This window comes from Myripristis murdjan, chromosome 22 (genome assembly GCF_902150065.1).
Source record: "Myripristis murdjan chromosome 22, fMyrMur1.1, whole genome shotgun sequence".
In the NCBI taxonomy this organism is placed as follows: Eukaryota; Metazoa; Chordata; class Actinopteri; order Holocentriformes; family Holocentridae; genus Myripristis; species Myripristis murdjan.
The window spans coordinates 7,077,210-7,104,663 of record NC_044001.1 but is presented as its reverse complement, the minus strand read 5'-3'; the positions used below and the strand labels follow the sequence as shown (position 1 = coordinate 7,104,663).

The 27,454-nt window shown below is 42.9% G+C and overlaps 2 protein-coding genes and 1 long non-coding RNA gene across 4 annotated transcripts in view; 1 reads left to right on the top strand and 2 right to left on the bottom strand.

Annotated features, from left to right (window-relative positions):
* The window catches only part of paplna (papilin a, proteoglycan-like sulfated glycoprotein), a 26,809-nt gene extending 17,186 nt beyond the window's left edge, over positions 1 to 9,623 (bottom strand). For both annotated transcript variants that reach the window (XM_030082113.1, XM_030082114.1), the window contains exons 1-8: positions 9,288 to 9,623; positions 6,675 to 6,737; positions 6,145 to 6,248; positions 3,461 to 3,521; positions 2,962 to 3,064; positions 2,364 to 2,494; positions 656 to 779; positions 43 to 123 (exon numbers count right to left, since the gene is read on the bottom strand). In XM_030082113.1, the coding sequence (XP_029937973.1) occupies positions 43 to 123; positions 656 to 779; positions 2,364 to 2,494; positions 2,962 to 3,064; positions 3,461 to 3,521; positions 6,145 to 6,248; positions 6,675 to 6,725 (655 nt within the window). In that variant the 5' untranslated portion in view covers positions 6,726 to 6,737; positions 9,288 to 9,623. The remainder of the gene's footprint in view (positions 1 to 42; positions 124 to 655; positions 780 to 2,363; positions 2,495 to 2,961; positions 3,065 to 3,460; positions 3,522 to 6,144; positions 6,249 to 6,674; positions 6,738 to 9,287) is intronic.
* LOC115380860 (uncharacterized) lies at positions 8,481 to 16,917 on the top strand. Its single transcript, XR_003930369.1, has 2 exons — positions 8,481 to 8,520; positions 16,818 to 16,917. It is a non-coding gene; the product is annotated as an uncharacterized LOC115380860 (long non-coding RNA).
* On the bottom strand, positions 14,374 to 27,454 carry psen1 (presenilin 1). Its single transcript, XM_030082116.1, has 11 exons — positions 27,345 to 27,454; positions 26,309 to 26,394; positions 23,440 to 23,810; positions 22,792 to 22,933; positions 21,895 to 21,962; positions 21,501 to 21,721; positions 19,774 to 19,872; positions 18,978 to 19,067; positions 18,708 to 18,881; positions 17,162 to 17,280; positions 14,374 to 17,004 (listed from the first exon to the last, which is right to left on the bottom strand). Exons 2-11 carry the CDS (start codon positions 26,342 to 26,344, stop codon positions 16,849 to 16,851), a joined length of 1,476 nt encoding a protein of 491 aa, XP_029937976.1. The 5' UTR covers positions 26,345 to 26,394; positions 27,345 to 27,454; the 3' UTR covers positions 14,374 to 16,848.

The window sequence follows — 27,454 nt, the reverse complement described above, 5'->3', positions numbered from 1 at the left end:
AACATGAAACACAAGTTGAGACAAATTCAACCACAGGCTCACCGAGGTAGTTGCGTGTAGGGACGGTTTCTCTGATGCTGATGGTGGTGGCTCCAACGGGGATGATGAACATCTGGTTGTAGCCTGAGATGCAGATTAAGGAAAAAATAAAACAATTGCAACTGCAAGTCAAAACAGAAACTGCAGAAAGCTGTGTTGTAACCAAGCTGCAAATAATAACAAATTAGAATTTTTTGTTCCCATATCATATCGTAGGTCCTGTAGCTCCATGAGAATGCATGCACATGTGGTACTGTGAGGTGCTTTGGATAAACTAGTCCATTAATAAATGTATCTTCAGTGTTTATACAGTGCAAGGATTATAACATAAATGCAGGGAAGACTTGCAGAGCTCAGTATAAACAAATCAAGGCCGTAACTCTGTTAGTGCACGTTTCCCACGGTAATTGGTGTTACACTGTCCAAGAAAAATGGAAACTCTGCAGGTTATTCTCACAAAGGCTGCACTGCACATTTTGGCAACATTAATCTCACTAATGTCAATAACAGAGGTGAAAATCTGTGTTCAGGAACAATCTGGTCTAGGGAATTTCACAGGGATTAATGACTCCTAAAAATCTGGTAGTGTGCTCAAACTATGAAAAAAGCAGCGTACCGGTGGGCAGGTCGCGCACCGAGAAGGTTTTCTTGACAGGGTAGCAGGACTGGCCGTTGCCCCCACACTGCAGGCAGGGGTCCTCCTGCTGAGGTGACTCCAACATGTTGTCACAGCCCAGACGCTGGGAAGGGAGTAGGCAGGGAAACATTTCATAAGAAAAAAGTGTTGAATCAGTGTGCTGAAATATCAAGTAGTGTGCGTGTGTCCGCTGCCGACATGACGGAGGTTCCTAATAGACCACAGCTACACACTTACACAAACAATTTGCAAAACCTGCACTGAAATAGTATGTCTTAATTTAACACTGCAACTTTATTTGCTATTTTTAGTTAGTTATTTTTCATTTAAAGGCATTAATGCATCCCAGATTTTTCCACCCTGCTAAACAGTTTCCCCTGAATTTCATTATGGTTTCAGAGGAGATTTTCAATTTAAAGAAAGACTAAATGCTGTGTCAGTGGCTATGAATAAAATTCTGGGAAAACATGGAATAAAACTGTTATAATTTCAAGATATTAAATATCAGCTACTGGCTGCAGTCTAAAAATATCAAAATAATACTGGCCTTCACAAAGCCACATCAATTGAACCCATGTAGGTAGAGTAATAATAATATATGCGGTATAATTACTTATGTAAGCCTTATTTAACCATGTGGTCTCTCTTCAAATATTTTTTGAAAGACCTGACCATGCAAGCAAAGTCAAGACAGGAATAAGTTTCAGACAAACACACCATAAGTAAGTGTTAAGTCAAAATTTGCGACATAAGCCCTCAGAAGAGGCAGCAGTCCAGCAGCAGAACAGCAGGTTCAGGGGCCAAAAAAAACAATATAAAGCCTGCTTTAAAAGGGCTTGTGAGAATGGAAGATTTGCGGGAACAGAATGTTTCCGAGAAAGCAGCAATCAAAAAACCAGGGAAAAAAAACATGGTGTTTGAGGTCAAACGAATGAAGGTGTTCAAAATAACAGAGCAGCGGGGTCCAACAATCACGACGCGAGGACAGAGCGGATTTTGGATAATCGCTACCCGCAAAGTAGGTGCTAAAGACATGATGCTGGAGGTAAAACCGAGGTGTTTCGTGAAGAGAGGTTAATAGGTTGCTGCAGTAATTACATGTTGAGAATGTGTTTGGTCGAAAGCTAGCCTGGAAAGTGTTTGACAATACCACATAGTGAAACTAATCTGCCGTCCTGCTGGTCGGCTCCACCGCCTGTGTCTGCTCTGCTCAATGAAAAGACGCTGTATGTATTTGACTTGCTGATGTGGATGTATTCTGAGTCTATAAGATATTTTTTCTTGTTCTCATATCTTTATGTTTCTACAAAAATGACTGGAGAGAGATACAGAATACATCACTCATAATATGTTTTCAAACCTCCAACACCTGTATGCCACATTTAGGGTCTTATTGCTTCTCCTCAACCCAGCTACAAACCTATGAATTTCTTTCATGGTGACTGTGGGGGTGGTATTCCTCCACACTTGTCTTGTCCAATAGCTTCTAGTAATTACTCAAAATAGACTCAAAATCTGATGCAGTGACTAGGATTATTCACCTCAGTGAGAGAATAATAAACCAAGCTGGTCCAGGGATCAACAAAATCCTGCGCTTTTATTTTTTTCATGTCAATACGAGGTTTTTACACCATTAAAATGAATGCATTAAAACACATTCAGATTCTGATTCGTAGTAAACCCCTACCTTGCAGACTCCCTCCACACAGATGTCCCTGCGTCCCGGGTGGCAGGGCGTGCCGTCGACAACGGCACTGCGGTGGCGGTAGAAGAAGTTCTCTCCTTTGGGCATACAGTTCAGCTCACAGGGGTTCTCAGCTGTTGGAGAGGGCAGCATCGTTGTAGAAGTTAAAATCTTTGAGAGAGCTGCCTTTGTGTGTTTTATGGGTCTTGAAAAGATGTTCCTCATCTAAGGGAATTTAATTCATCTAGTAGTCACCCATTTCTCTCATTTTAATTCTCTATTTAACCTCTATTCAGCTATAGTCTTATAGCCATAGACCCTTATAAATAAATGGGTGCCTGACAAAAACACGATGCTTATTATAGATTTTTGACTATAATAACTTCACACACAGAGCTGAGCTGCATTTCAAATCAATCTTTAGCCTCCCAGCTTTCAGAGGATGGTTTCCACTTCTATTTGGCACTTCTGACATTCTATTTCCCCCTGTCCCCCTTTAAGATGGGTTTAAAGACAGCAGAAGAGAAAGGTGGTAACTAATCTTACCAAATATAGAAAACCAAAAACAAATTATTTCATTATTTCAAAACCTAATTTTCACCTCCATAGTATGGCATCCACTTGTAGAGTTTGCCCTGGAAGTCAGTCCCATCGAACTGGGAGCACTGCTCCTCACGGAAATCCCTTGATCCCTCGGGACAGTCCTGAGTGGAACAATGGGAGGCGACAGGGAGGTCAAAGGTCAGGACACAAACTGAACAAAAGTGCACACAGGATGTGACTCATCCATGATACACAAAACTAGAGCTACACTGAAAAACTTACCCTAGTATTTGACACACTGCTATGAGGTTCTGGTTATAAAATGTTTTCACTACCTCAAGCCTGTGGTCAGTATTTATCTGTCTCAAGCATTATTCACTGTAGCTTTTGAGATTATGGTTTTAACACAGCAAACATGCACTGATGGGCCCTAAATTTCAACAAAACATAAATTGTGGTACCATCTGACATTTGAGTCTGCTGAGAAGACCATGTTCTGAGAAAATAAGCAACAGAGTTTGTTATTCTAACAGCAGCGATGAAGACGTGCTGTTCACCTGGATGTTGCAGGAGCGATAGGACTTCTCTGGCCCCACACAGTTGTGTCCTCCGTCAGTCCTGCGTGAAGCAAAGACAGCATGAACAAGTGAGGGTGTTGGCTAAAAAAAACATACCTCACAATTTCCCATCGCCACATTAAATAACATATTTCTGTTTCATGACGCAATTTCTTCCAAAGCTACAAAAACAGAGAAACAAGGCAAGGGTGTATGATGTCATCTCTGCTGTTTGTATGGGCTTTTTAAGTCACATGACTATTACAGTAAACCATGCCAAGCCACAGAATGTGTTTTTATGTACTGTCTCAATCAGCTTTTGCATCTTTTCAGCAGCACGCTGTGTTAAGTTGTACATCATAGTGATGGACTACACATGGTGAGACCGCAGGCAAAACATGTAAATTAAACTCAAGCTGTGTGCGCTTCAAAACCTGAGGTTCACTGACATTTCTTTTTATAATCTGGGCCTGTGAAACCAAGGATCTCAGCACAGAAGAAGTCAGCATTGTTGAGTCTGGCCTCGCGCACACATCGGCGCACACGGCTGTGAACTGTGAGACAGCAGATTGTTTGCCGCCCTCCCCTCCAGCCGTGCCGATAACTCATGATTAAGTCACCTCCTAAAAACGACCATGCCCCAAAGCTGCGGTACAAGACTTGCTCCTGTGAGCATGCCAGCTCTGGAGCTGAAACATGTCAAAACACTTGTTCACAACATCAAGCCAGCGACCCTTTCATCTGGGAGTGGAAAATCCAGGAACATCAAATGAGAGTTTTATTTCAAAATGACATAGCCGACATGGAAAAAAATGACAGCTATTCGTAAAAAAATGATTGATAGCACAACATTAAAATAGATAATACTTTATAAAGGAGAGCACGTGGTGAGGTTAAATTCATAGCTGACAAAATTATCATTCTAACCATAACTGTCACACTTTAAAGACTGGATCTTATGGATAGACATTTTAACAAGTCATTTAGTCTCATATTCAGTGTTAACATTTTGTTTTTCTGTGTCAGTTTCTTAATTCAGGGCCGATCTGACTTATTCTGCTGAATTGGACACAAATGTGGTTACCTCATCCTCTTGAGATAACCCCGCTTGTTTTAAGAAAAACAAGATTTTAATACTGAAGATGAGACTAAATGACTTGTTAAGATGCAGGTAATAATTTTAGTCTAAAATGGATGAATAGCTATGTGAAATGGAAGTCTTAATTTTGCTGCTCGGAGCTTCAGCATGATGAATCAACAGCGCTCTAATCATAGCATTCAAAGGTGAGACTTCTGAGTAATCTGGCAGACAAGACACAACAGAGTTCATCCAGCTAGGTAGAAATAGTGGGCAGGGCTTCTTCGTCTTCTTCCTCCTCATCACTCTTACTCATCGTTCAGCTAGAGGTGAAGCAGTCTGACTCACCGGCTGGCTGCAAACACTGCCAGGCCCCGACGGGACACCGGCAGCAGGATCAATCCGAGTCATGTACCCAGAGATGAGGGAAATAATCTAAATATCATCATCAAGCATCACACATAAAATTACAACGACCAGGGCTCACTCTAATCATCTCGGGAATTCATTTGCATTGTCAAGAAACATATTTTTCCACACTTTGCCTCCAGTAAGTGGCTGATTATACACATGTTCTGCCTGGTGGGCATGCAGGCAGAACATGTGTATAATCAAAGATGTTCTTTTTACCGAATTCCCCCGGTGTCATTGCTTAATTACGCGGGCACACCTACATTCTGCTAAGTATTTGCATCTGGACAGGTTACAACCACAGCATACGGAGGTAATGTATGAACCCGGAATGAGTTTGTACCGTGCAAGAGACATAAATAACATGAGCTAAACAGCCAGAGTGTGATAAGTCAGCCGCAAGGTCGAGGAGAAATCACGCTGGCAGCGACCCTGAGCTGGGTAAGGTAACCCATGCTGGAAGTGGGGCAGGGACAGGAGGATACGCGCCAATTCCCGCCTCGTAAACACATATCACTTTATGTAGCGCAAGAGGCAACATGCCGGCTGGATTCCAGCAATACGGTTTATGAACAGCACTTAAAGTGTAAGCTGGCAGCCACGAGGTGAGCGTGACCCATCCTTCTCACTACTCGCACAACCCTGCTTATGCAAGAGCAGCAGAGCACAAACACAAACACAAGCGTGGGCATTTAACCGCGTACAAAATGAAACCGAAACACCTCTGCAGCAAAGGCAACCCGATGAAATGATGCTGATGTTTCTTTTAATGGCTTTTGAAGGGAGTTTTTCAACCTGTGCCAACCAAACAAAGGCAGAAGGGAAATGTTCCCTCCCTATCTTGATCCTCTTCAGCAGTCAACGAGGCAACACCCAGCACAGAAAAAGTCCTTTAAAATGTTAAGGCACCCCTCCCTGCCGTCTATTTTGGACGGAAGACAAACCCAGATACTTATGACTTCAAGGCATTTCTTTTAGCATCACACAAAGACACAGTATGTACACATGAGACTTGCAATTACAGTGTGTGTTTGTGCATTCAAGAGCTGACAATAGGGGCTTTTTTTCTCAAAGGAAGGTGATATATGTGTGTCCATTTGTGCATGGCTGTGCATGTTTGTCTGCACAGGTAGATGGGCATGTGGGTATATTAAAAAAAAAAAAGAGAGAGAGGAAAATAGACACAATAATGTACCTCTGAGTGATGCAGCGTCTTGTTCTCACAGTCACACCACTGCCACAGGTACGACTGCATTCTCCATATGGGCTCCATGGCTCCCAGTAATCCCCACCGGGCCCCTGGACACAAAACACCAGTTCACTTGCTGATACTAACTTTACCACGGCTGACTTTCTCCATCACAGTGAAAAAACACCACTAACTCCAGTGTTCAACCTAAAAAAAAAAAGCAGCAGCAGCTTTTAAAGTATCATATGGAGGCTATAAAGGGACAAAAGGGAGTTTTTCCTAATGATTTTATTGAGAAAAAAACAAATGATTGTATCGTTTTACTCCAAACAAGACAAAGGAAAGACTACACATAATGCATAGATTAGACTTGAAATGCACTGTGCTGGTCTTAAAAGTAGCTGCTGCTTTTAAAGAGACAGAAACAGGACAATAAATATAAGATTGCTGCCTCGGTTCTTTTTAATTTATGTGTGCTGTTTTCGAGCATGACATTTGTTACTGTGTGTGTGCATTTAGACCCAGTGGGAGTTTACCGATAGTGCTGGAGCCAAGAGGAGCTGAAGGATTGCCAGAGGCAGCAGCATCTTCGTTGTTCACTAGAGAGAATGAGATATTTATTACTCATTGTGACTAATAAAGGGCTTTAATACATTGAGCAACTTCTTCGGAAAACAAGCCAGGGCAACAATTCTCGCTACAGGGACGGATGTGAGCCAACAAGCCGGCATATTCAATGTGATTTACAAGGGCAAAAAGATACTGCAAAGTAATGAATCTGGACAGTTGTGTTGAAAAAAAAAAAAAAAAAAAAAACTCACTTGGCGAAGCTTCTCTTCCCCTCATCCTTCTGTTTGCATTTTTTCTAGCATCAGTGTCACTGCCCGACAGTATCTCTGAAAATACTGTCAAGTAAATCACAGCCTCCAGTTTTAGATCATCACGTGTAGCGATGATTTTCTTTTTTGTTCTTTTTTTTTCATATTTGATCCCAAAGTCAGAGAGGAGACACAGTGTATCCACGCTGAGCGGTTGGCTCCAGTGTTGCGCTATGGTTTGCAGCCACCAACCACACTAAATAACAGGTGGTATCAAGTGGCTCTACACACTCTAAACAGGATGTGCCGACTGCTACGCATCCCGGGGTTTAGTTTGGAATAACAGACACTTTTGTGTTAGTTTTCAGCTCAACATCGCGGCTTTTTTTTCAGCAACTGAGGAAAACAGCCTTGATTTTAGCTCGAGTGTGATGTATTTCTGACTTTAAACAATGGAGGTTTGAGAGGCTCATAGAATTTTCTCAGCCAATAGAGAACAGCATAATCCTTTAATTGAAAGTCAAATCTAAAAATCATCAATTGTGGGGTTTTGAGGTTTTCACAGAATGGGCTGAAATGACAAATAGACAAGTTGAAAAACATCTCTTTAATGGACAACTTGTACGTTAAACCAAGCTTTGGCCCTCAGTGTTGATCTTTGGGCAAACCATGAGTGTGAGAACACCGGCCTAATCTTTTCCCCCACCATCTTATCACTTAATTGCTTAATTGGGCTAAATATCTCCCCTGCACTCTGTGTGAGCTGACTTGAGTGGCTGTTTATTTGTTTTTCCATGGCAAAAGGATGCATTTCCTGCCCTCCCCCTGAAATGGAAGGGGGTTGACTGCCGCTGCCAAGCTGCATCTGACCCGTGGGCCACGGCTACCAAATGCCCCCACAGAGGAAATTTACCCCGCGGCCGCGAACGCCCCACTGCGCATGGGCAAGAAGTCAGAGGCAAGGCTGTGCCAGAGAGGTGAGGGACAGGCAGTCACCATGTTGGCTCGCTCTCATCTCCCTTGCTCTCTCTCTCTGTCTCTCATACACATACACACACACACACACACACACACTGAACCAACAGCCCATAATTGAGCACACTTCAAGTTTGTTAATGGTGTCAGTGCCTCTGGGCTGTGGTAACGTGGGTCTATTCAGTCAGAGAGGGCAGGACCCAGAGCAATCACTCACCGCTCAACAACTCTGTATGGACAAAATAAATGGTCCTCCATCACTCATACTCATAAATCTGCACACACACACACACACTGATACTCTAAAGGGCTGACCAGTTGCTTCGATATCCCATCAGCTCCATTATCCTGTTGAACCTTAACACAATCAGGCCCTGGGCTATTTAAAAGTTGCCTGTGAAGTCACTGTGACTGATAACTGTGCCGACTTGTTAAATCTTCCCTGCAGGCTATATAGGCTATTACAAGCTTTTATCTCACCACCACAATTATTTCTCAGTTAGGGAAATTAATTAGTGTGGGCAGGCTGTGTCTTGTGTCCTAGGTGCAGTGTGTGTGTGTGTGTGTGTGTGTGTGTGTGTTTGTGTGTGTGTGGCGGAGAGTGTCTGGTGGTCAGTCCTCAGCTTCTTCTGGGTCTGTAATGATCAATGGACCCTAAGGAAAGATTACCAGTGGATTCCTCTCAAATTCTTATAGGGACTCAATGGTGAGTCTATCAATTCATTCTCTGCCCTCACAAAATCACTGTAATATTCCTGTAAAGGTGTATAGTGAATGTGTGGTGCACAATAGTAAGTTTATAGTGACCTGATCACACTTGATGCCTTTTTCATCCCCTGTGGTATTCCTATTATATTCTTATAATATTCCTTTAGAGACCTGTAGTGTATCTGTGGTGCTCACTTGTGAGATATCCTATTTATTTTCGCCATTGGTATCTCTATAATATTCCTGTGATACTTCTATAAGGAGACATAGTTTTGCTGTAATCCCTCTAAGGTGTATTGTAAAATTACGGTGGTTCCTGTACATACGGGAGTGGAAAGGTGAGTGTATTATGCAATAGCTTTACAAAACTGAAATTTGTGATTTTTTTTTTTTTTTTTTTACCACCCACCTCCGCCTCCATCTCCATCTCCATCAAAGTGAAACTTAGCCTACTTTTCATCCTTGCCATTTGCGAATATTTCATTTTCAGTTTTCGCCGAGCAGCCACTTCGCAGTCCAAAAGAGCGAGACAAGAGAGGGGCGAGGATGTGTTTCCTCCAAGAAGTGCCTACCATACTTTTGGTTTCGGCGCATTTTAAGTTGCAAAATCCCTTCGGTTTTTTTTAGTGAGGTGAAATCTATACTCACCTTATTCAGTGTTTTCAATGCGAAGTCCCAAACCTCGGGGTGGGTCCTGACGGAGGAGCGGCGCGCAGCAGAAACAAGAGCTGGTTTCTCTCCGGAGGCTTGACTTGGAGATGCGTCTGAAAAGAGCTCAGTGTCCCGGCTATATGAGGAGCGTTATCTGGCTGGACCGCTTTCCCCCCTCTCTCTCTCTCCCTCTCTCTCTCTCTCGTTTCCAACAGGAAATCGACAAGAAGAAGAAGTCCAGTTGGTGAAACCTCCTCTGCGGCGTCATCACTTGGCTTATAAACAGCGCGCATCCCGGGAAATTACAGCCCCCTCATGACAGAAATGGGGAGCTTTTACGCGCAGGCTATAATTTGAGACTGTAAAAATAACAGTTAATCAACGTGTTCATTTGTTGTAAGGTCACCATAAGCACATGCTGGACGGGTTTCTCAAAGGTTTATTCCCACTTTGCCGTATCCAATGCCATCATTATCATGCTCTCCCACTGGTGCACGGCTGGAGTCGGGTGTCCCGAAAATACCAGGGTAAACATCCAAAGTCATCTCGCTTGAAGGTTTTTGGCCTGCGCATCGCCTAATGGAGGGACAGTGTTGTCATTTTAACTGAAAATAGGTCACACAGCGAAGCATTGTATATATGATTGTATGTGTGTCAGGACTGAATACCGGCATTGAAAATAACAATCATATTGAGGCAGCCGCAAAGCCTAATCTAATTAGTCCATGACGTTGATCGGCCGTTTTGGTCAGTAATTCAAGTTAGATGCAGGGAAGCTTTCAAGAATAACACAAAAGGGCTTTGAAGGACTAAAGAGAGATGGTGCATTTGTTGCGACGTCTTGCTCACATGCATATGTTTACCATCACATGGAAAAGACAGAGATAGGTCATTATTTTGGGTTTTTAAGAGGAACCCGCTATAGCCACGGTTAAACCTATGTTTAGGGGACTGCCATCATACATTTCCCAAAAAGATTTTTTCCCCTCCCCTCTCTTTTGGGGGTGAGGTTTTTCAAAACATAGTGATCCCAATTTGCACTCACATCTGAGCAGAAACACCCAAGCGAGCTGCAATTGTGGACAGCCCTGGCGTCACGTAAATTTGTGCAGTGTGGGTGTAATCTGCAGTCCTCTTGCACAAAGTTTTTTTCTGTTTATGACTGCTGGTATTTTGGGTGTGTGTGAGGGAGCCATGAGGGCCCCAAGATTTTGGTCACGTGTAAACATGTAGGTGTTTTTTTTGTTGTTTTTTTTTTAAACACCAAAGATGACATGGGATGGCCAGGGGTGTGTTTGGTTACAGTGAAAGATAAATGTTCTTTGTTTGGGTGCATGCTGAGGGCCAGACAGTGCTGGGGGGATGTGGGGGGGCTTGCTGGCTGGGGATTCACAGAAACGTCTAGAAATGTTGAAATTACAGCTTTTCACAGGTAGGGCTGCCGCTGTTTGTTTTGTCTCTATTCGCAACGTGCACCCCATGCAGTCATAAGATTTGTGCGCCTCTGCTTTTGACTAGGCTGCAAACCTCCAATAAAAAAAAAGCAATTAAAGGCAAAGTTCACCACAAAATGAAAATTCAGTCCAAAGCTCCGCTGAAGTTCACAGGACCACCAAAGGTACAGCGAGTTCTCCTCCTATGATTTCGAGGAACACATAAAGATGATGAGGCATCGCTGGAGTCGGACCATGCAGAACAAACTGTTTGGAGACGCAGAGATGCATATTTCATGATATTTTTGGAGCTGGAGAAAGATGGCATGATTTAGTCTGGGGAAAAAAGCTAAGATGGAGCCATGCTGGCGGTTTTTTTTGGTGCTCCTATAAACTTTTAAAGTACTTTGACTGACATGTGGGTGGGTAGGTAAAAACTGATGTTTCATTTTGGGTTGAACTGCTCCTTTAACAGCTGACAATGGTTCACAATGGTTCACAATGATTCACATGGCATGGGTCAGCATCTATTTCTGGCCATGATTTTTGGTACAATCCAGTTTATGAACTGCCCGGGCCAGAGCATTTCAAGCCATTTGGGTCAACTGTCTCATTAGCATATTGTTGGTGAAAATGGGACGAGACTGCAAATAATAACGTATTAAGTTTTAAATTGACACTTAAAAAAAAAAAATCTACCCAACTTTTACACTAACATCCCTGCCAGGTTTCTACTGTGCTCTTCCAAGAAAAGCACAAAAAATACTTCAGCTCTTGTCTTGGTAAATTGTACATGATGCAAAACACCAGAGACACAACTCGAATGGGGAAGCCGGAGTGTTTCCTTCCCGCTTTGCTGGAGGAACACCTCGTCATTCTTGCCTCCTGATGTTGAGAAATCTGCCGAGGATTTGCAGGATTTACCCAGTATGAACATATTCAACAGTGACAATGCTTTATTGGGTTTGTTTTTACAGGGGATAACACACGTCACGCAACATTTGCTTCACTCTCTTTGATCTGTGATCCGGCGTTAGAGGCACCTTCAAGTCTTACATCTCAGAGGGTTAAGGGCGGAAAGGGATAACAAGACATTTTTAGCACCTTGACACTTCAAAGCCAAAAATAGGTGGCCACCCACTTCTTTTGGTCACTCAAGTAGGAACGCTAATATCCAATGGCTGTCATTAAATAAAATCTTTATGAGGTTAGAGTAGTCTAGCTGCCAGGAATGTTGTTAGTGGTTTATTTATAGTAAACTAATGAGCATACTGTCCTATGTGTAATCACACGGAGAAGCCCCTTTTCAACAAAATTCCACATTTTACACATCCACATTTCTTCGAAACCCTGAGTTTTCATTCCTGGTCATTATCTCTAGCCGTGGCTTTTTAAAGGAGCACTAACCCACAGGACGTTAAGTTTACATTCATACATACTTAGCTTTACGCCCATCCTCTCCCGACCTAAACTGTATGCTTACGCTCACTCAGACAGAAAAACACACTTTCTATAGATTTAGGAAAACAAGCTGTGCCCACTTCAGTCGGCATGTTCATCCAGTCCTCTGAAATGTTCCCCGACATGCTGTTTTTTTTTTTTTTTTTTCCCACCACCCCGCCTTGTTCTTTTTTTTCCCCCAGCTCTCTGTTTCCAGCAAACTCAGGTTACATCCATCTCTCCGGCCCAGGCCCAGTCCTGTTTCCATCCTCTTTTCGTCAGCTGGAGCTTTTCACAGCTGCCGGCTGAGCTTCTGTGCCTGTCTCTCTTTAGCTTCAAAAGCGTACTTGGTGTCCTGTAGCTGTTCCATAACCTCCTTGGCTTCCTTCATCTCCATGGCAAGCTGGCTGTATTTCTCCACCAGCTCTTGGTTCTCTCTGCGGAGCTCCACCACCAGCTGGCTCAGCTCCTCGCTCTGCTTCCCGCAGTGCAGCTTCAGCTGCTCCATCTCTGACAGGGTCTCCTCCATGCGCTTCACCAGGCCCTCCAGCTTTTCCTTAGACATCTTTTCCCAAACTTGTTGTGCAGCGAGTGGCTCAGGCCTCAGGGGTTGATCGTTCGTCTGGAACAAAGAGGTCCTGACTGTTGTCCGAGCTGCGGTGGCTGTGTCTCCTGCTCGCCTCTGTCGTTAAGTGTGTGCATTTGTTGCCTGTCTAGAGTGATTATTTAAGTCTAATCCTTAGTTCCTCTCACATGGAGCAGCCACCCTTCCTTGCCCTACACCCAGTAATCCCCTTAGCAGAGCTATCCTGGGAAACCTGTAACGCACACAGGTGTGACACACAATCACAGTGTCTCCAGCTCCCAAGTCCACTCTGTCAACAGAGGATGAATGTGACTGACATATTACCTCGTCTTGTACTGTCTCACCCTCCTGTCAGAAAACATGTTTTTACTAGAAGTGCAATGTATGATGACTGTAATTTGACATTTGCAAGGAAAAATGAACAGATGTTTTGGGCCTAATGGTAAACGGAATTTAAATTTCTCTGAATAGGATTTTTTTTTTTTTTTTTTTTTTTTTTTTACCACTGGCAAAAACTTGGAATCCTGAACAAGGGTTAATATTGTCTAGGAAATCAGTCCAGTGAGTCTCAAGCACATGTTGTAAACTAATCTGGACAGAGCAGATGTCTGGAATCGATGCGCAGGAAGTCTTATGGAATTAACTCTATAAGTGCATGCCAGCGGAGCAACAAGACTCACATGCCAAAGTGAGGCCTCGCTGGGGAACTGGTTAGGTAAGTCACAGTATGAGGCTAAACATTCTGGGTAAATTGCCATACTGTGCTACTGTCCTGGCCCGGGAGGCCAAACGGTCCCCATGGTGACAGCTAATGCGTCCAGCGCTCCAGGCGCCTTGCCAATCACGGCGCTGGCCAATTGGCATCGGGACGGGCGCGGAATGCCAGTGCACCAGTGTGCCATGGAATTTCCACAATGTTCCCACCGTCTGCAGAGTGGCTTCGCGTCAGTCCAGGGGAGGCTGCACTCTCTGGAACCAGCGTGCATAAAAGAGGCGAGACAATGGCATTTTGTAACTGTGTTAAAGTAGTAATCCTACCAACCACCAGGGACATGGCCCTGCAGCCGACCCTGCACTCTGACCTCCTCAGTGAGGAGAGGCTTTCCTCAGAAATCTGTCAAGTGACAAAGGAAAACTTTTCATCATGCAGATTAGTCACAATTGTGCTTTATATTTGAGTAGAAATAACTAAAAAAGACTGATTGCACTGACTGATATGCATCCTGCAGTGAGAGTACTTCCTCTTGGTTATTTAATTTTTTTTAAAGGTGGTACTCGGTTATGTTTGCACAAAAAGAAAATGGCTTTTACATGAATAACACAATAGCAAATCAGCTTATTTCATGCAACCTTTAACATGTGCTGCCCTTAACATCAGGTAGACTTTTATGTAATGTGATTTACTTTATCAAAAGAAAAAGTAGAAAAAGTGGGTAGCAGCAATAGAGATTCAATCCAAAATGTGCCTAGTCGTTAAGGCTCAATCAAGTGACTTCACCCTGTCAGCTACTTGTGCATCTATGATAGCTGTGCTTGAAATCCAGATTTTTTTTTTTTTTTTTTTTTTTAATATATACTGGAGGCTCTGCAGATGAAACGACAGAAAAAAAAGACTTGCCCTCTGTTCTGTTTCATTATTTATTAAAAAAAGGAACAAAATCTCAAATGAATAACCTTGCATAATATACATATGCATGTGAAGGACAGAAAAAGGCCAGTCACCCAACATATTTCCTAGAAACAAAAGACATAAAAGAAAAAAAAAAAAAGTCTCAGCACAATTATTATATTTTCCCACTTGTGTGCAGGTTTCTCTTCAGCAAGCATGAAACTTGAGTGCAACAATACAAGAGCAGTCAGTGCACCTAGTCTCCCTCAATCGGGGAGCCTAATCTCATATTTCTGAGAAGCCGTGGAACTGGGGCTAAAACCAGGATTCCTATACATTTCAGTATTCCATGCCAGAACATTACCTCAGTGGATTTGAAGTTTTTGGCTTGTTTTCAATCGGATCAATGCTGACTGATTTAAAGTCAGCTACGCCGTATGACTTGACACTTTAGATTCTTCTCAACAAGAATCACAGTATGGCATACGACACTGGATCTATGGCTCGCCGGGACGGGGTGAAATATACTGAAATTCAATATTTTGTAATGCAAAAAATTTGACAGTTTATATCATGCGGCAGAAATATTAATCACGGTAGTGGCCACATTTTATTTTGCTGTAGTAATGACAAGTGAGACGACTCACCTATCACAATTTCATAAGCTCTTTGTCAAAATTATATTATTTGCACTTTGACATGACATTTTTAAAATGTTTACATTCTAGCAAGTCAATTCCATCGCTAGAAAGAACTGAAATAGACATTTCAGCACAGTCATACGTTCTTGTTTTCTAACTTAGGTCTATTATATTGTATACTGGTTTACTGAATTGTGAGGCCCATGTTGTGTACCGAATCATGTATCATCCCATCATTTAAAAAACACTCCTGTTTATTAGAGAAACAGCGCCTCTGCCATCCTCCACATCTTTTGAGGATCTCAAAAATATTAAATTCACCATACTTTCCTGGGCTTCCTTGACCTGCATAGGAACCCTGCAAGTTGTGCCCCTCTTTTGAAACTGGTTTCCAAAAGTTTCACCTCTGCATATCTTTTAACACAGCAGTATTTGTATACCTTAAATAATTTGTGTTAAATGTAGCATAGATTGAGAAAGCACCAGGCGAGCAACATGGGGGCGACAGTAGCCTGAAGGTTAGAAAAGCTGGCTTATGAATGGAACGGATGGGGAAAAAAATAATAATAAAATGTCTGTCAGCAAAGTCAATGAGTAGCACATTTCTGTCCCACAACTGAAATGCCCTAGAGCAAGGCACTGAACTTCCAACTCCAGCAGAACAGCTCAGTGGCCGACAGTGCAAGGCTGATTTACCGGGTCTCAGGTGTGACTGTGTATAAAAACCTTTCGTCCCCCTGCTACTACTCTCCCAGGCCGCTGTTGTGAATGAGAATGTGTTGTTTGCCAACTTGCCTAGTTAAAAACATGACGGCAGAAAATGTGGGAAATGGTCAATGTCTTGGTGAGGTGGTGTCACGATATAAATCTCAAAAACATATTTTTAATTCTCTAGACAACAACATGTCCACATCAGAAAAACCATTGTGTAAACCATTCTGGGCAGATGTCACTTCAGATTCATATCTTGGGTTTTTTGGGGAAAATTCAACATTCTTAACATTCTTGACAGCAGTGGGTAAGCGGGCGCTGGCGACTGACGGCTCACACACAACCAAACTGGAAACCAATCTGGTGTCATCAGTATTACAAAAACAATGCCACATTATCGTCCATTAGTTGATGAAGGCTTCTGATGTGTTGGTTGTTTGGGGTGGGGTTCCTTGGGGTAGCCAAGGAAGGTATGAATATGGGCTTATGTGCAGACAGTTGCCAGTTTGAATCCTAAACTGGCAAGGGAGATGAATAGCTACTGTCAAGGTGTCCTTGAGCAAGGCACCTAAGCCCCAGTTGCTCCAGAGGAGCTGCTCAGTAGCCGACAGCAGCAGACTGCCGCCGTGCCGGGCAGCTCCCAGACGTGGATGTGTGTGAATGTGAAGCAGGGCGCTGCTGCAAGAGAGCATGCATGCTCTGTAACGCTCCCCTGGATAAATAAAGGTAATTGAAATGGAAAAGGAAATCTCCTCTTGGTTTGGGATTGTGCCTGAGACTGCTGATCGATTGAGCAACTTGAAGATGTCCCAAGTCGAGTGATCTTCCCTCGAACCTTTCAGACTGTCTCAGAGTAGAGACATATCACTTAAAAGACAAAATATCAAAGATGTATGGTTAAGAACAGTTGCTGTGTGGAATTCCCTCCCAAAGAGCCAGAAAGAAAGGCAAAACAAAAACAACTTCAGTCATGAGTTTGTGGGAGGGGATATGGAGGCAGGAGGGGCCCCTGCGTCGCCCTTTTGTTCCCCGGCTGTGAGGGGACCGCTCTCATGTTCTCTTGTGTTGTTGACCCGAGAGCTGTGTGTGTATGCATGTGTGTGTGAGTGTGTGTGTGGGATGTCAGGGCAGCGTCCTGCTAAATGTAGAACTGGTGGAGCGCCAGCTGGTCCATGAAGGGCCGCACCAGGTTGTCTGTGGCGAAGTAGAAGACCAAGCCGAAGAAAATGGAGATGGGCAGGGCGGGGAGCGCTTTCTTGAAGATGGCGAGGAGGAGGAGGGTGAGACAAAGGCCCTGCGGGGGCAGAGAGAGCCAAAACAAAACTGTGAGGAAACAGCACTTTAAGAGATTGTGTACCAAACTAAAACAGCTGCATCGAAAACTACCGCTAACTCAATTGAGAGAGACAGATGTGAGGCTGACACCAAAGTAAACAGCCGTGTTCACTCACAATGAGGATGGCGACAAAGCATGCGAGCGTGGTGTTCCAGTCACCGCTGGCTGTGGCCGACGCTTTTCCCACCAGCATGCTGTAGAAGATGAAGTCTCCGAGGCCCAGCTTTACCCCCCCTGGGAACACAGCAGGACAACACGTTTAGGGTGGGGTCAATTCACACACACGAGTCGCTTAAGCCCCACGCCCTCCCACCCCCAAAGAAATATTCTCGACTGTAATTACTGTACATACGAGGGCTCCTACCCCGTATTTACTGGAGGCTTTGAGCTGGGAGAGAAAGAGGACAGGCCCCAGAGAAGTACAGATGTGAAACCTAGCAATTGCCATGAATAATCACTTCCTAATCCACTGTAGCTAAAAACAGTTTGCTGCACTCATAGAAAGAGAAACACACAAATACATGCTAATTCCACAGAAAAGGGAACACACAGAAAAAAAAACCCTGCAATATTTTATGTATTCAGGTCTCAGAAAAGGGGGAATGGAAAGATGCTGATTACAAACTAACAGGATTCTGTCAGTTAATCTAAGATGACACATTATTTTGAATTAGAGAGAGACAGAGCCAAGTTTAATAGCAGGGCGTGGCAGTAGTGCCTAAATATCATAAATGCAGTATTGTTACATTCAATGGTATAACAATATTTGCCACAATTTTCTCATGACACAGAAGTAAAGGGAAAAAAAAAAAACGCTTAACTGCAGAAAAGAGCAGACTAATTTCATCATGAACCCTGACTGTATTGAAAAAAATAAATTACAAAGAATCTGGTTGATGATGGTGTGTTGTGTGTGAACATATACCAGTATGAATTTTCTTTCACGTATGGTGTGAATCATCCAGCCCTGCTTTATGTGCAACACTGAGCCTGTCCTGTTTGTTGGCCGCAAGGCGGCTTCAACATCAGAGGGACAATCGTGTAACTGGAAGGTTACAGGGTTCATACACTTGATTACCAACGCTGTTCAGTGACTTTCCAGGGCTGTTTAGTTCAATTTCCATGACCAAAAGACTTGTGCTCTAACACAATATATGTTGTGAAAGTTGGTCTATTCAAATACTGCACATGATCCTCCGTAAAACAAATTGACAGATAAACACTTTGATTTTTTTTTATTGTAGTCGAAGCTGAACAGCTCAATTTTCAATTAGTTTGACCAAAAGTGTAAATAACATTTACTCACAGAGGAGGAATAAGTCATTTTTATCTTTCTTAACCAGACTGAGACAAACTGACACATGAACACACACAATGGAAATCCTTAATCACCAATTAATCAATCAGACACAGAGCTGATGTTTCTTCAGTAAGATCTCAATAACATTTCCAAAATATTTCTAATGTTATTATTTTCTATAACTTTTCCAGGGCCTGGAAATCTTGTTTTCCAAATTTCCTGTCTTCTCCAGGTTTTTCATGACTGTATGAACCCTAGACACTGAACACCAGCCAAATCGCTCTGGTTACAAATGTCGGTCAGAGGGCTCTCTCTCATGCTGTCGAGCATGAACATAAAATGCTCGGCTGTCGGTACTTACTCTCCTCATCGTCGTCTTCAACAGGAGGCCGGGCGGAGGGCATCTGCTGGATCTCCCGTCTGCTCTCCTCGGTCGACTGCATGGGTCCCAGCTGGTGCTCCTGCTGGTTTACCCAGGTCGAAGTGAAGCCTCCGTCGTCTGCTGGTGGGCTGGTGGGGGACGGCGCCGCCATGGCTGTGGACAGTTGGCAAGAGTCAGACTCATCAACAACCACATGCTGTTTGAATCAGTGTTTCGGTAAAGACACACTAGCTGGTGCTTCCTGTTCACCTTGACTCTCTGGCTGAGGCGGCGCTGCTTCTGTCGAGTTCCTCTTGGGCCCGTCGGTGTCTGCCATGTTGACCAGCCACACCATGGTAGCTGAGTGAGAGAGAGACTCAGAGCGTTAGGGGTCCAAACCCAAATCACAGATCAGTCAGATGAGTTAAGGAACTCAAAGCTACAGCTGAGAGTGATGCATTCATACTTTCTAATACCGAGTTGAGATAAAAGTCTGTTCACATATATTATTCCAACTATGCAACATTTCTTCTAATTTTTCCATCTTTGGCTGTGTCAAAACGCTGTATCACTGCATCATCAAAACAGTTGAAATGCACGTGCCAGACGCTCTACAATTTTGGTTGTTCAGTGTCTGGCACATGGAATTACTGGAGCTTGCACCTAACGGTATGGTTAAAAAAATAATAATGATAAAAAAAAAAAATGGTGCTCAAATGAGAGAATGAATGAATGAAATTTTATTGAAGTGTCTTACTTCGTCAAGATGTCCTTGTCAGGCTGGCAAGGACAATAATTTTACAGATATTGTGACTGTAATATGATTAAATGTTTTAGTAGGAATAATAATCTTTACATCATGATTTGCATTTTCACTGAGAAATAAAAAAAAAAAAAAAATACTGCTGGGGTCTATGCCAAACAAACACTTTCGTACACTTGGAGAGTATGATTTATAAGCCAGGGCATCTTTGATGTGTTGATGCTGCTAACCACGGTGCCACTCCACTTACCGCTATACACTGAAAATTAAGAAATTAAGCTGTATATTCAGTGGTTTTCTTACAAGAATAGATGAGCGCTGGAAAGATGGGTTCGTTCCTTTCCTGAGCCGTCTCCACCAGTATCCTCAGAGGCCCTTTGGGACAGAGCACCGCTAACAGATCTGTGTGCGGAAAAGGGAGACAAGTCAGATAAATGATGCTGACAGGCCAAAACCAGCGCACAGAGATGACATGTGTGATAACAGGAGGCCAGGGTTGAGTGAAAACACGCTGTTCCTGGCTCCTCTTACAAGAACTAGGTGGAGCAGCAGAGGAGACTAGTCATTAAAGAACTTGTCTCATAACAGCCAACAGGTTTGATCCTGCAAAACGTTAATGGCCCATGCCCATGAACAGCCAACTGTCCTTAAGCAAGACGCTGGGCCCCCACCTGTTCGCTCACCGTGAGTCACAGAGTATCAGCTAAAATGTGTAATGTCTCCTCGTAAATGCAGTTTACATCAGACTTCACATGAGCATTATTTGCAAACCTAACGTAGCATTTCATTTGAGCCCCTTGGTGCACCTGATGGGTTGGGTTTGCCACACTGCACACTGCAAAAAGTGCCATGAAACTTTGACTATTTCAGTTAATCTAGAACAGGGTCTAATATCAACTTCAAACAGCTGCTGATTGTTAAATAACCAATTACAGATACATCAATCACAGTCACCTTCCATGCTTTTTGGCAATGCTTTAACCTGTTATTTTTTTGTCTTTATAAGACAGATGAAAGTGAACAGAAACAGGACAGACTGAAAGAAGATAAGGGGGAGATAAGCGACATAGGTCATGTGCTGGAGTCAAACCCAGGATGTTGCAGTTAACAAGACAACCGGCTGGTAACTTTTTGAGAATAACAACAGAATAGCAAGAATATAATCATGGTTATAATCAATCCATGGTTTCAGACTTTGTCCCTGCTGGCCACCGTACACTGTCTGACTGCAAAACCAAACTAATTTACTGACTCTATCAAACAAGCTCCTATTCAAACATTAAAATGTGTACATCAGGTCAGCTTTACATTGCCTGTTATAAATAATCAGATGCAATGTGTCACCTGTGGCTATATTTTCAGGGTTTGTGTGTCCAACTCTGCCTCTGCCTATCAGGAACAGAGCAGCTGACAGGAAATCAGTCCCTATCTTTGCTGGCAAGGTGGCCGTCTTAAGTTCAGCTTATACCTCTGTCGCCCCCACATTTCCTCGTAGATTTGTCTTTCCACCCACGCTTCCTTAAAAACATTTGTTTGCAAGTCTGAGCTCTTGAGCCACATCCTTCCTTTCAGTACACCAGTGATGAAATTTGTCATCCCTTATTGCATAAAAATACCACCACAGGAAAAAGGTGACCACAGTAAATAATAATATAGCAAAGATGCACAATAAATGTTACAGGGAGTATTTCTGGCTGCGGCTGCACACGTGTTCCAGTTTTGTCATGCTTTTTCCAAAGGTCAAAGTGATAAAATGTTTTTCTTTGGACACTTTATCCCACTATAAAAGACAATTCTATGCATAGGACCTAAAATAGGAGAAATAATGTTGCTTTAATTTTCTTTTTTAAACAGTAGTGGAAGTAGACTTTCTGTTATGGCACGCAACTGCTGAATGCATACAGAGGAAATACTGAATGTTGCTGCATAAATTAACATTTTTAAGACCATGTGAGAACACCACAGATTTCCTCCTTGAAAGGCTGCAGTGCCAGAGGTCAGAGAAAGCAGGAGAGGAATTGAGGATTTACCGTAGACGGATATGACAGCCAGTATGAGCCAGGCAGTCCACTCTGGCAGGTACTTGATGAAAACCAGGGCCATGAGGGCGCTGATCATGATGAGGTAGGCCTGCTGGAGCCGCAGAGGTCCTTTCCAGTGAATGCAGATCATGCCCACCACGCCGAAGTTCCAGATAATCACCGTCAGGGTGATGTAGTCCATGGCCACATTGTAGGTCTTGAAAACCTCTCTGTCGGGCACAGCACATAGGCGACATGTCAGAAACACCTGCTTAACGATCTCATGATGAAGGAAAACTCCCTTAATCATAATAAAAAATCAGACAAGTTGGCATTTATGGGACCTGATGGGAGTGCCGGCAGAAGAGAAAAAAGCTTAAAGAAGGCTGAGGTCAGGACTCACTTGAGGTAGATGTAAGAGAAGAAAAACAACAGGAGGAGTGAGGAGAGGAAGAGCCAACCTTGGATCACCTGAGAAAACAAAAGATACAAGTTTTTAACTGCTTTAAGTACCAGACGGGTGATCTGATCTCAAGTGGACGGCCGAGACAGATCGCCGTTCACACCTGGATTTATTATGTGGCTCAAATGCATCTCCTGTGACTTGTGACTGGATTTGTGACTGACCTCAGACCTGCCAGAATTATTTGTTCCTTGCTTTTCTTACTTTGATCACTCTCTACCTTACTCCACTTCTATATTAGCCTACATGCTGTCACTGTCCTCCCAATATTCCCACCCATTCTATTCTTTATATCTGGCTTATTCATGAGGCAGCTGTATCCAACCTCTCTATTATTTGGGTTAGCTGATAAAGATACCATCATCTCACGAGAACAAGCTTCAATAAAATGCATTTTTCACCCAAACACTTTGCAAAGCAACTAGGCAGTCCTCCAGTGTTGTTAGGGACACATCAGGACACATTAGCGCTCACACTACATACGCAATGTGACTCAGTGCGGTCAGGGACGCATAGGGAGAATTTTAATGACTTAATGAATGAAAAATTTAATCATTTAGCAACTCCCTGATTTTATTCCTGATAGGGTGGGAAAGTCTCTGAATTTTTCAATGTGTGCATTGGTGTACAGACTGTTTTTATGTAGCTGTGGTCAGGGAGGAGTGCACGTATAAGCACTGCATGATACTAACTGGTTATATCTGATACTTGGAAAAAGACTTGAAAATGGCCTTGCCCTCAGAGTTAAAACCTACATGACACATTTCTCGAACCACATCTGCAGTGGGTGAGACTACAATGTGTGTCAGAGTGTGATATGACAAATCCAGCACATACCTTGTAGCAGCGGTACTTGTATAACAGCACCAGCACCAGAGTCATAACGATGATCACGCTGATCATGATGATGGCGTTCAAGATGGAGTTGAGGGCTCGCTGTGCTACTGTGTCTGTGTCTTCAGGGAAGGGTGTGTAGATCCTGTGGGTGACATCACAATTGAGCCAAAAAGACCCTCAGTAATCATTACGAGATGCATTCAACATAATCAATGGCTGAAAAATAAAACTGACAGATAAAAACAAAAGCCTGTCTTTATGGCTTTTATTTATTCATCTCATTCAACTGAATTTGTACTCATGTTGGCTTGCTCCTCCTTGCTCCTCTAAGAGCTGCTTGCTTGTAAAGTCTGTGAACTTGGAAATTAAATGTATTCTGCTTTTACATCATCATACTTCAAATCATTCTGGATAAGTTTAAGGCGTACAATGCAATGTAAATGTGCCGCATGCTGCATTCATGAAGACTGCCTTTATGATCTTTCTGCAGTCCCACCTTGGTATTCGAACTATGTATATATTGTTTTAGCCCCACCTAGTGGCACTGATGTACTATTGCATTTCATTCATGCTCAGACAAGCAAATGAGGTCACTGGCTTTCAAATCTGGCATGAGTTCCATCTCATTTCCCTGTCAATCACACTCACAGTCTCTGCCCGTCATTCTGGGTGTAAAAGCTGACAGACTTTATGGTTGCCACGACCACCACCATGCAGAGGGTGACGGGAACGAACAGCATGATGACGTGTTTGGCCCCATATTTCAAGGTCAGCTCCTCATCCTCGTCCTCCTCGCCCTCCACCACCCGAGGAGGCTGAGCCGCGGGGGGCTGCCCGTTCTGCTCTGGTGCACCGCTGTCACCACCGCTGCCGCCGCCTCCTCCTCCTCCTCCTCCTCCACCACCGCCTCCTCCTCCTCCCCCGTCACCACCTCCTCCGCCTCCTGCTCCTCCCCTGGAGCGCACTCTGGTCCCTCCAGCCTCCTCTGGCTGCTGACTGGGCTCTGTTGCCTCATTGCCCTGTCAGAATGAGAAATAAAACTCAGTCAAAATCACTTTATTTATCAAGTACAATTAATCAACAGAAGTTTGCATGCGTGATACTAGTGCAAAAACATTTTAACAACTGGCATAGGGACATACAGGCATACATGGAGGGGATAATCAAGGCAAGATGCAAAGAACCACCTGCCACCAAGCCGAGGGTGGTTCGCCTCCTTAAGGCTGTTTATTTTATGAGTTGACTATCCTGCTTGCCCCACGGTCATTTTCCAACAATAATAAAGGACAGAGAAGGAAACAATATAAAAAATTCTCAGTACCTGATATGACACTTCAAGTATCTAACCATCGGGATAACTTAGAATATGAGCACTGAGTTACAATTACAACACTGGCTTATAGCGACAAAGCAGCCGAACAAAACACTGATTTCACATTAGAGGAATTGTATGGAACGTGCTGCTGTAACAATAAACACAGTGGTGCTCTAATTTTGATAAACATGACTGCAACTTTAAGTGTTTCAGTATTTAAACAAGGTTCAAGGTTTATTTGGATCCCCATTAGCATGTAAACATAGCTATTCTTCCTGGGGTCCACATTCATCACTCAAAATCATATTATTATACATACAACGTAGAACATCACATCACATATGACGCAACACAGTTTAAAGGAAAAAAATAAAATACAATAAATAGACAAATATCCAGACCACAAAACAGGACAACTGTTCAACACAATTAGACAGGACAAGCTCCAAACATTGAGTTTCACTGAAATTACATACAGGCATAGTTGCCAGTACCCTAGACAGGTCACCAAAGATATTATACCTCCATTGGGTAAAGTGACACAAATCTCAAACATGTAGCTCATATTTTAATACATCAGAATATATAATATATATATGTACTTCAATCTCAGTCAAACACACACCTACCCAACTGGCATGAAGGCCTACACAAGCACTAACCCAGAGAAAATGATCATAATTAGTATTTATGTATCATTCTTTGACAGACAGAATAAAACTACATTAGAATAGAGTTACAGAGTGAGAGATCAAGTTGTGTCAGTTTCAAATTAATGTTATTAACTGGGGCCTAAGTATCTATTCTAGTGATATCCCAAGTACCTACAGCCATATATGATGTTGAATCCAATATTCTTGTCACTTGTCATTCAACAGGGGATTGTGTAAACCATATAATTTACTGCATACATCAAAACAACTTGAATTCCCCCATTACTCTGTATCGACAAGAACACAAGGGAGCTGATTAAATCTTTGGACTAACTGCAGCCATAACAACAGCTTAACTATATAAGCCCTTTCACAGGTGCAGACGTTTCACTTTCTGTGTTTAGAGACAATAAATGAATGAGAACCACAGACTTTGTAAAGCCATGTCTTCAAATGTTACTTGTGTTACACCAAACTGTGAGCAGACTGTCCTTGTTTGCATTTCAGAGCATGAGCAGCACATTTACACACACCACTCCAGAGTCTCTGAGGATAACAACAGCGCCCTCGTTCCCACTCACCCCAAGGCCCTGTCCCCTCAGGACAGAAACAAAGAGGCATATCGAGATTCTGCAAACTAAAACTGTCAGGCTGCCTGACAAGTCGAAACACGAGGCAGCCCCAGATTCGCAGCGGTCTCTCCAGGTACAACAGAAGTGAAGGCAGTCTTCTCCAGAGACTGTTCTGAATCGTGAATGCTGCCTCGGCTCTTTAACAAGCCACTGTACAAAATGAGTGCACCGTGTGGCGCTGCATTGTTTCCTAAAAACCTGGAGAGAGGCCCGCTCCTGGTCCCCATTATGTTACAGATACTCTGCTTTACTCCATTAACGTTAAATCAAGCAGTCACTTGAGGTCGTACCACTGACAAAGAGAACCGTTGGCTCATGCCCTCCATAAATTCACTATAATACACCTCTCCAAGACACAAAGACAGCATTTGGCTCGTTAACACAGAGAAACCACAGGAACAATGTTGTACTGTACATACACTAAGAAGCTGTTATGCGATAAACAAAACATTAGACGAGGGCTAGCATGAGTCAGTGGACTGTGACAGAGAAAGAGGACTTTGACTGCTCTGCTCGCCTTGAGAGGCCACACCTTTATTTAAGAGCGAGATGACTACACTAAAAAAAAATCATTTTCTAAAATAACTTATTGATACTCCACATAATTCTTATTATATCACTAATATTCTCATGGACTTTTTTTTTTTTTACATTAAAGGTCAATGATGTGTATTTTGTCATAACACAAGCCTAATACCGTGGAGAAGTTTTATTTATTACACAAATGACACGCTCAAGCCACTGCCAGGTGTGTGGTGTCAGAAACTAATTAGGCAACTGTTGATTGCTTCATGTTCAAGCAGCTCCTACAAAACACTGAGCTTTACATCGCAACAAAAAAAAAGGGGGTGAGGCAATCACTAGGAAATGCATTATCACTGAACTGTTAACACGGTGATCCATTCTTTTATACTGACCATGTTGCTCTCAATATCCTCTGCATTGTTCGCCATGGTTGGCCTGGCAGTCACTTGTCATCACATGCAAACCCAATTCTTCTGTCCTGGTGAGCGAGAGAATAAGAGAGGAAATTTAGCTTATGACACACCGAATGTTTCTGAGGAAGGCACATCAATGACAGTATGAGAAATCAAAATAATAATAATAATAAAAAAAAACAAACAAACACAAAAAGGAGCATTCACATACAAATTCTCATACACAAAATGCATCACACTATCACGGTTAATAACCTAAGTGAATAGGAAGACAAATATATACATTTCTAGATACAGAAATGTGTCGCTTCTTGAACACAAGGCAGAGATATAACCCAAAAAAAAAAAAAAAAACACACACAGGAGGTGCAAAGACTTCACATAAGCATGAATCAAAATAAGAAAATAAGAAAAAAACAATTTGAAATCATGCATAAACCACATACTACAATGAATATGATATTTACCCCTGATAAAGATCATATAAATCATGTCAGAGACTGAAGCCAGCATCACATAGGCATAGGCATCCCATCCCCATTAACCCAAGATGATCAATAATAATCATTTTAAAATAAAAGCTCATTATCTAAGGTGACGCATCGTGCTTTGGGAATCACCAGCCCCGTTCAGAGAGCAGCCTGTTTGACTCAGGGCATGGAGACTAGCTTGGCGGACGGGGAATTAGCTTCACCAAGTAGTTAAAGATTAAACGCCGGAGAATCACAATTAGTTCCTGGAGCCTCGGTGCCAGTTCACTTAGCTGATGTTAAGACATGTCTGGGAGCTTGTGGGTGCTAGTTAGCCGAGGTGAAGAGGTGTAGTGCAGTCGCTGACACGGAGTAGGTGGGGTGTATTTTAGCTTTAGCGTTAATGTGGAAACGTTAGTTAGCCAATAATGCAAAAAAAAAAAAAAAAAAAAAAAACGGCTCAACGGCGGCCGTCTTGGCTCGCTAACCTGCACATTTCAGACTGTTTAGTGTCTCAAATGACGGCTCGTTTAGTTTAGGCTTACCTGGCACGGCTGACAGTCAGTTACCCTTTGATTTGGCCGATTTGATGTGCTTTCAAATCTATTTAAGACCCGGGCACTTTTCTTTTCTCGTCTTATTGTTCCTGTCTTCT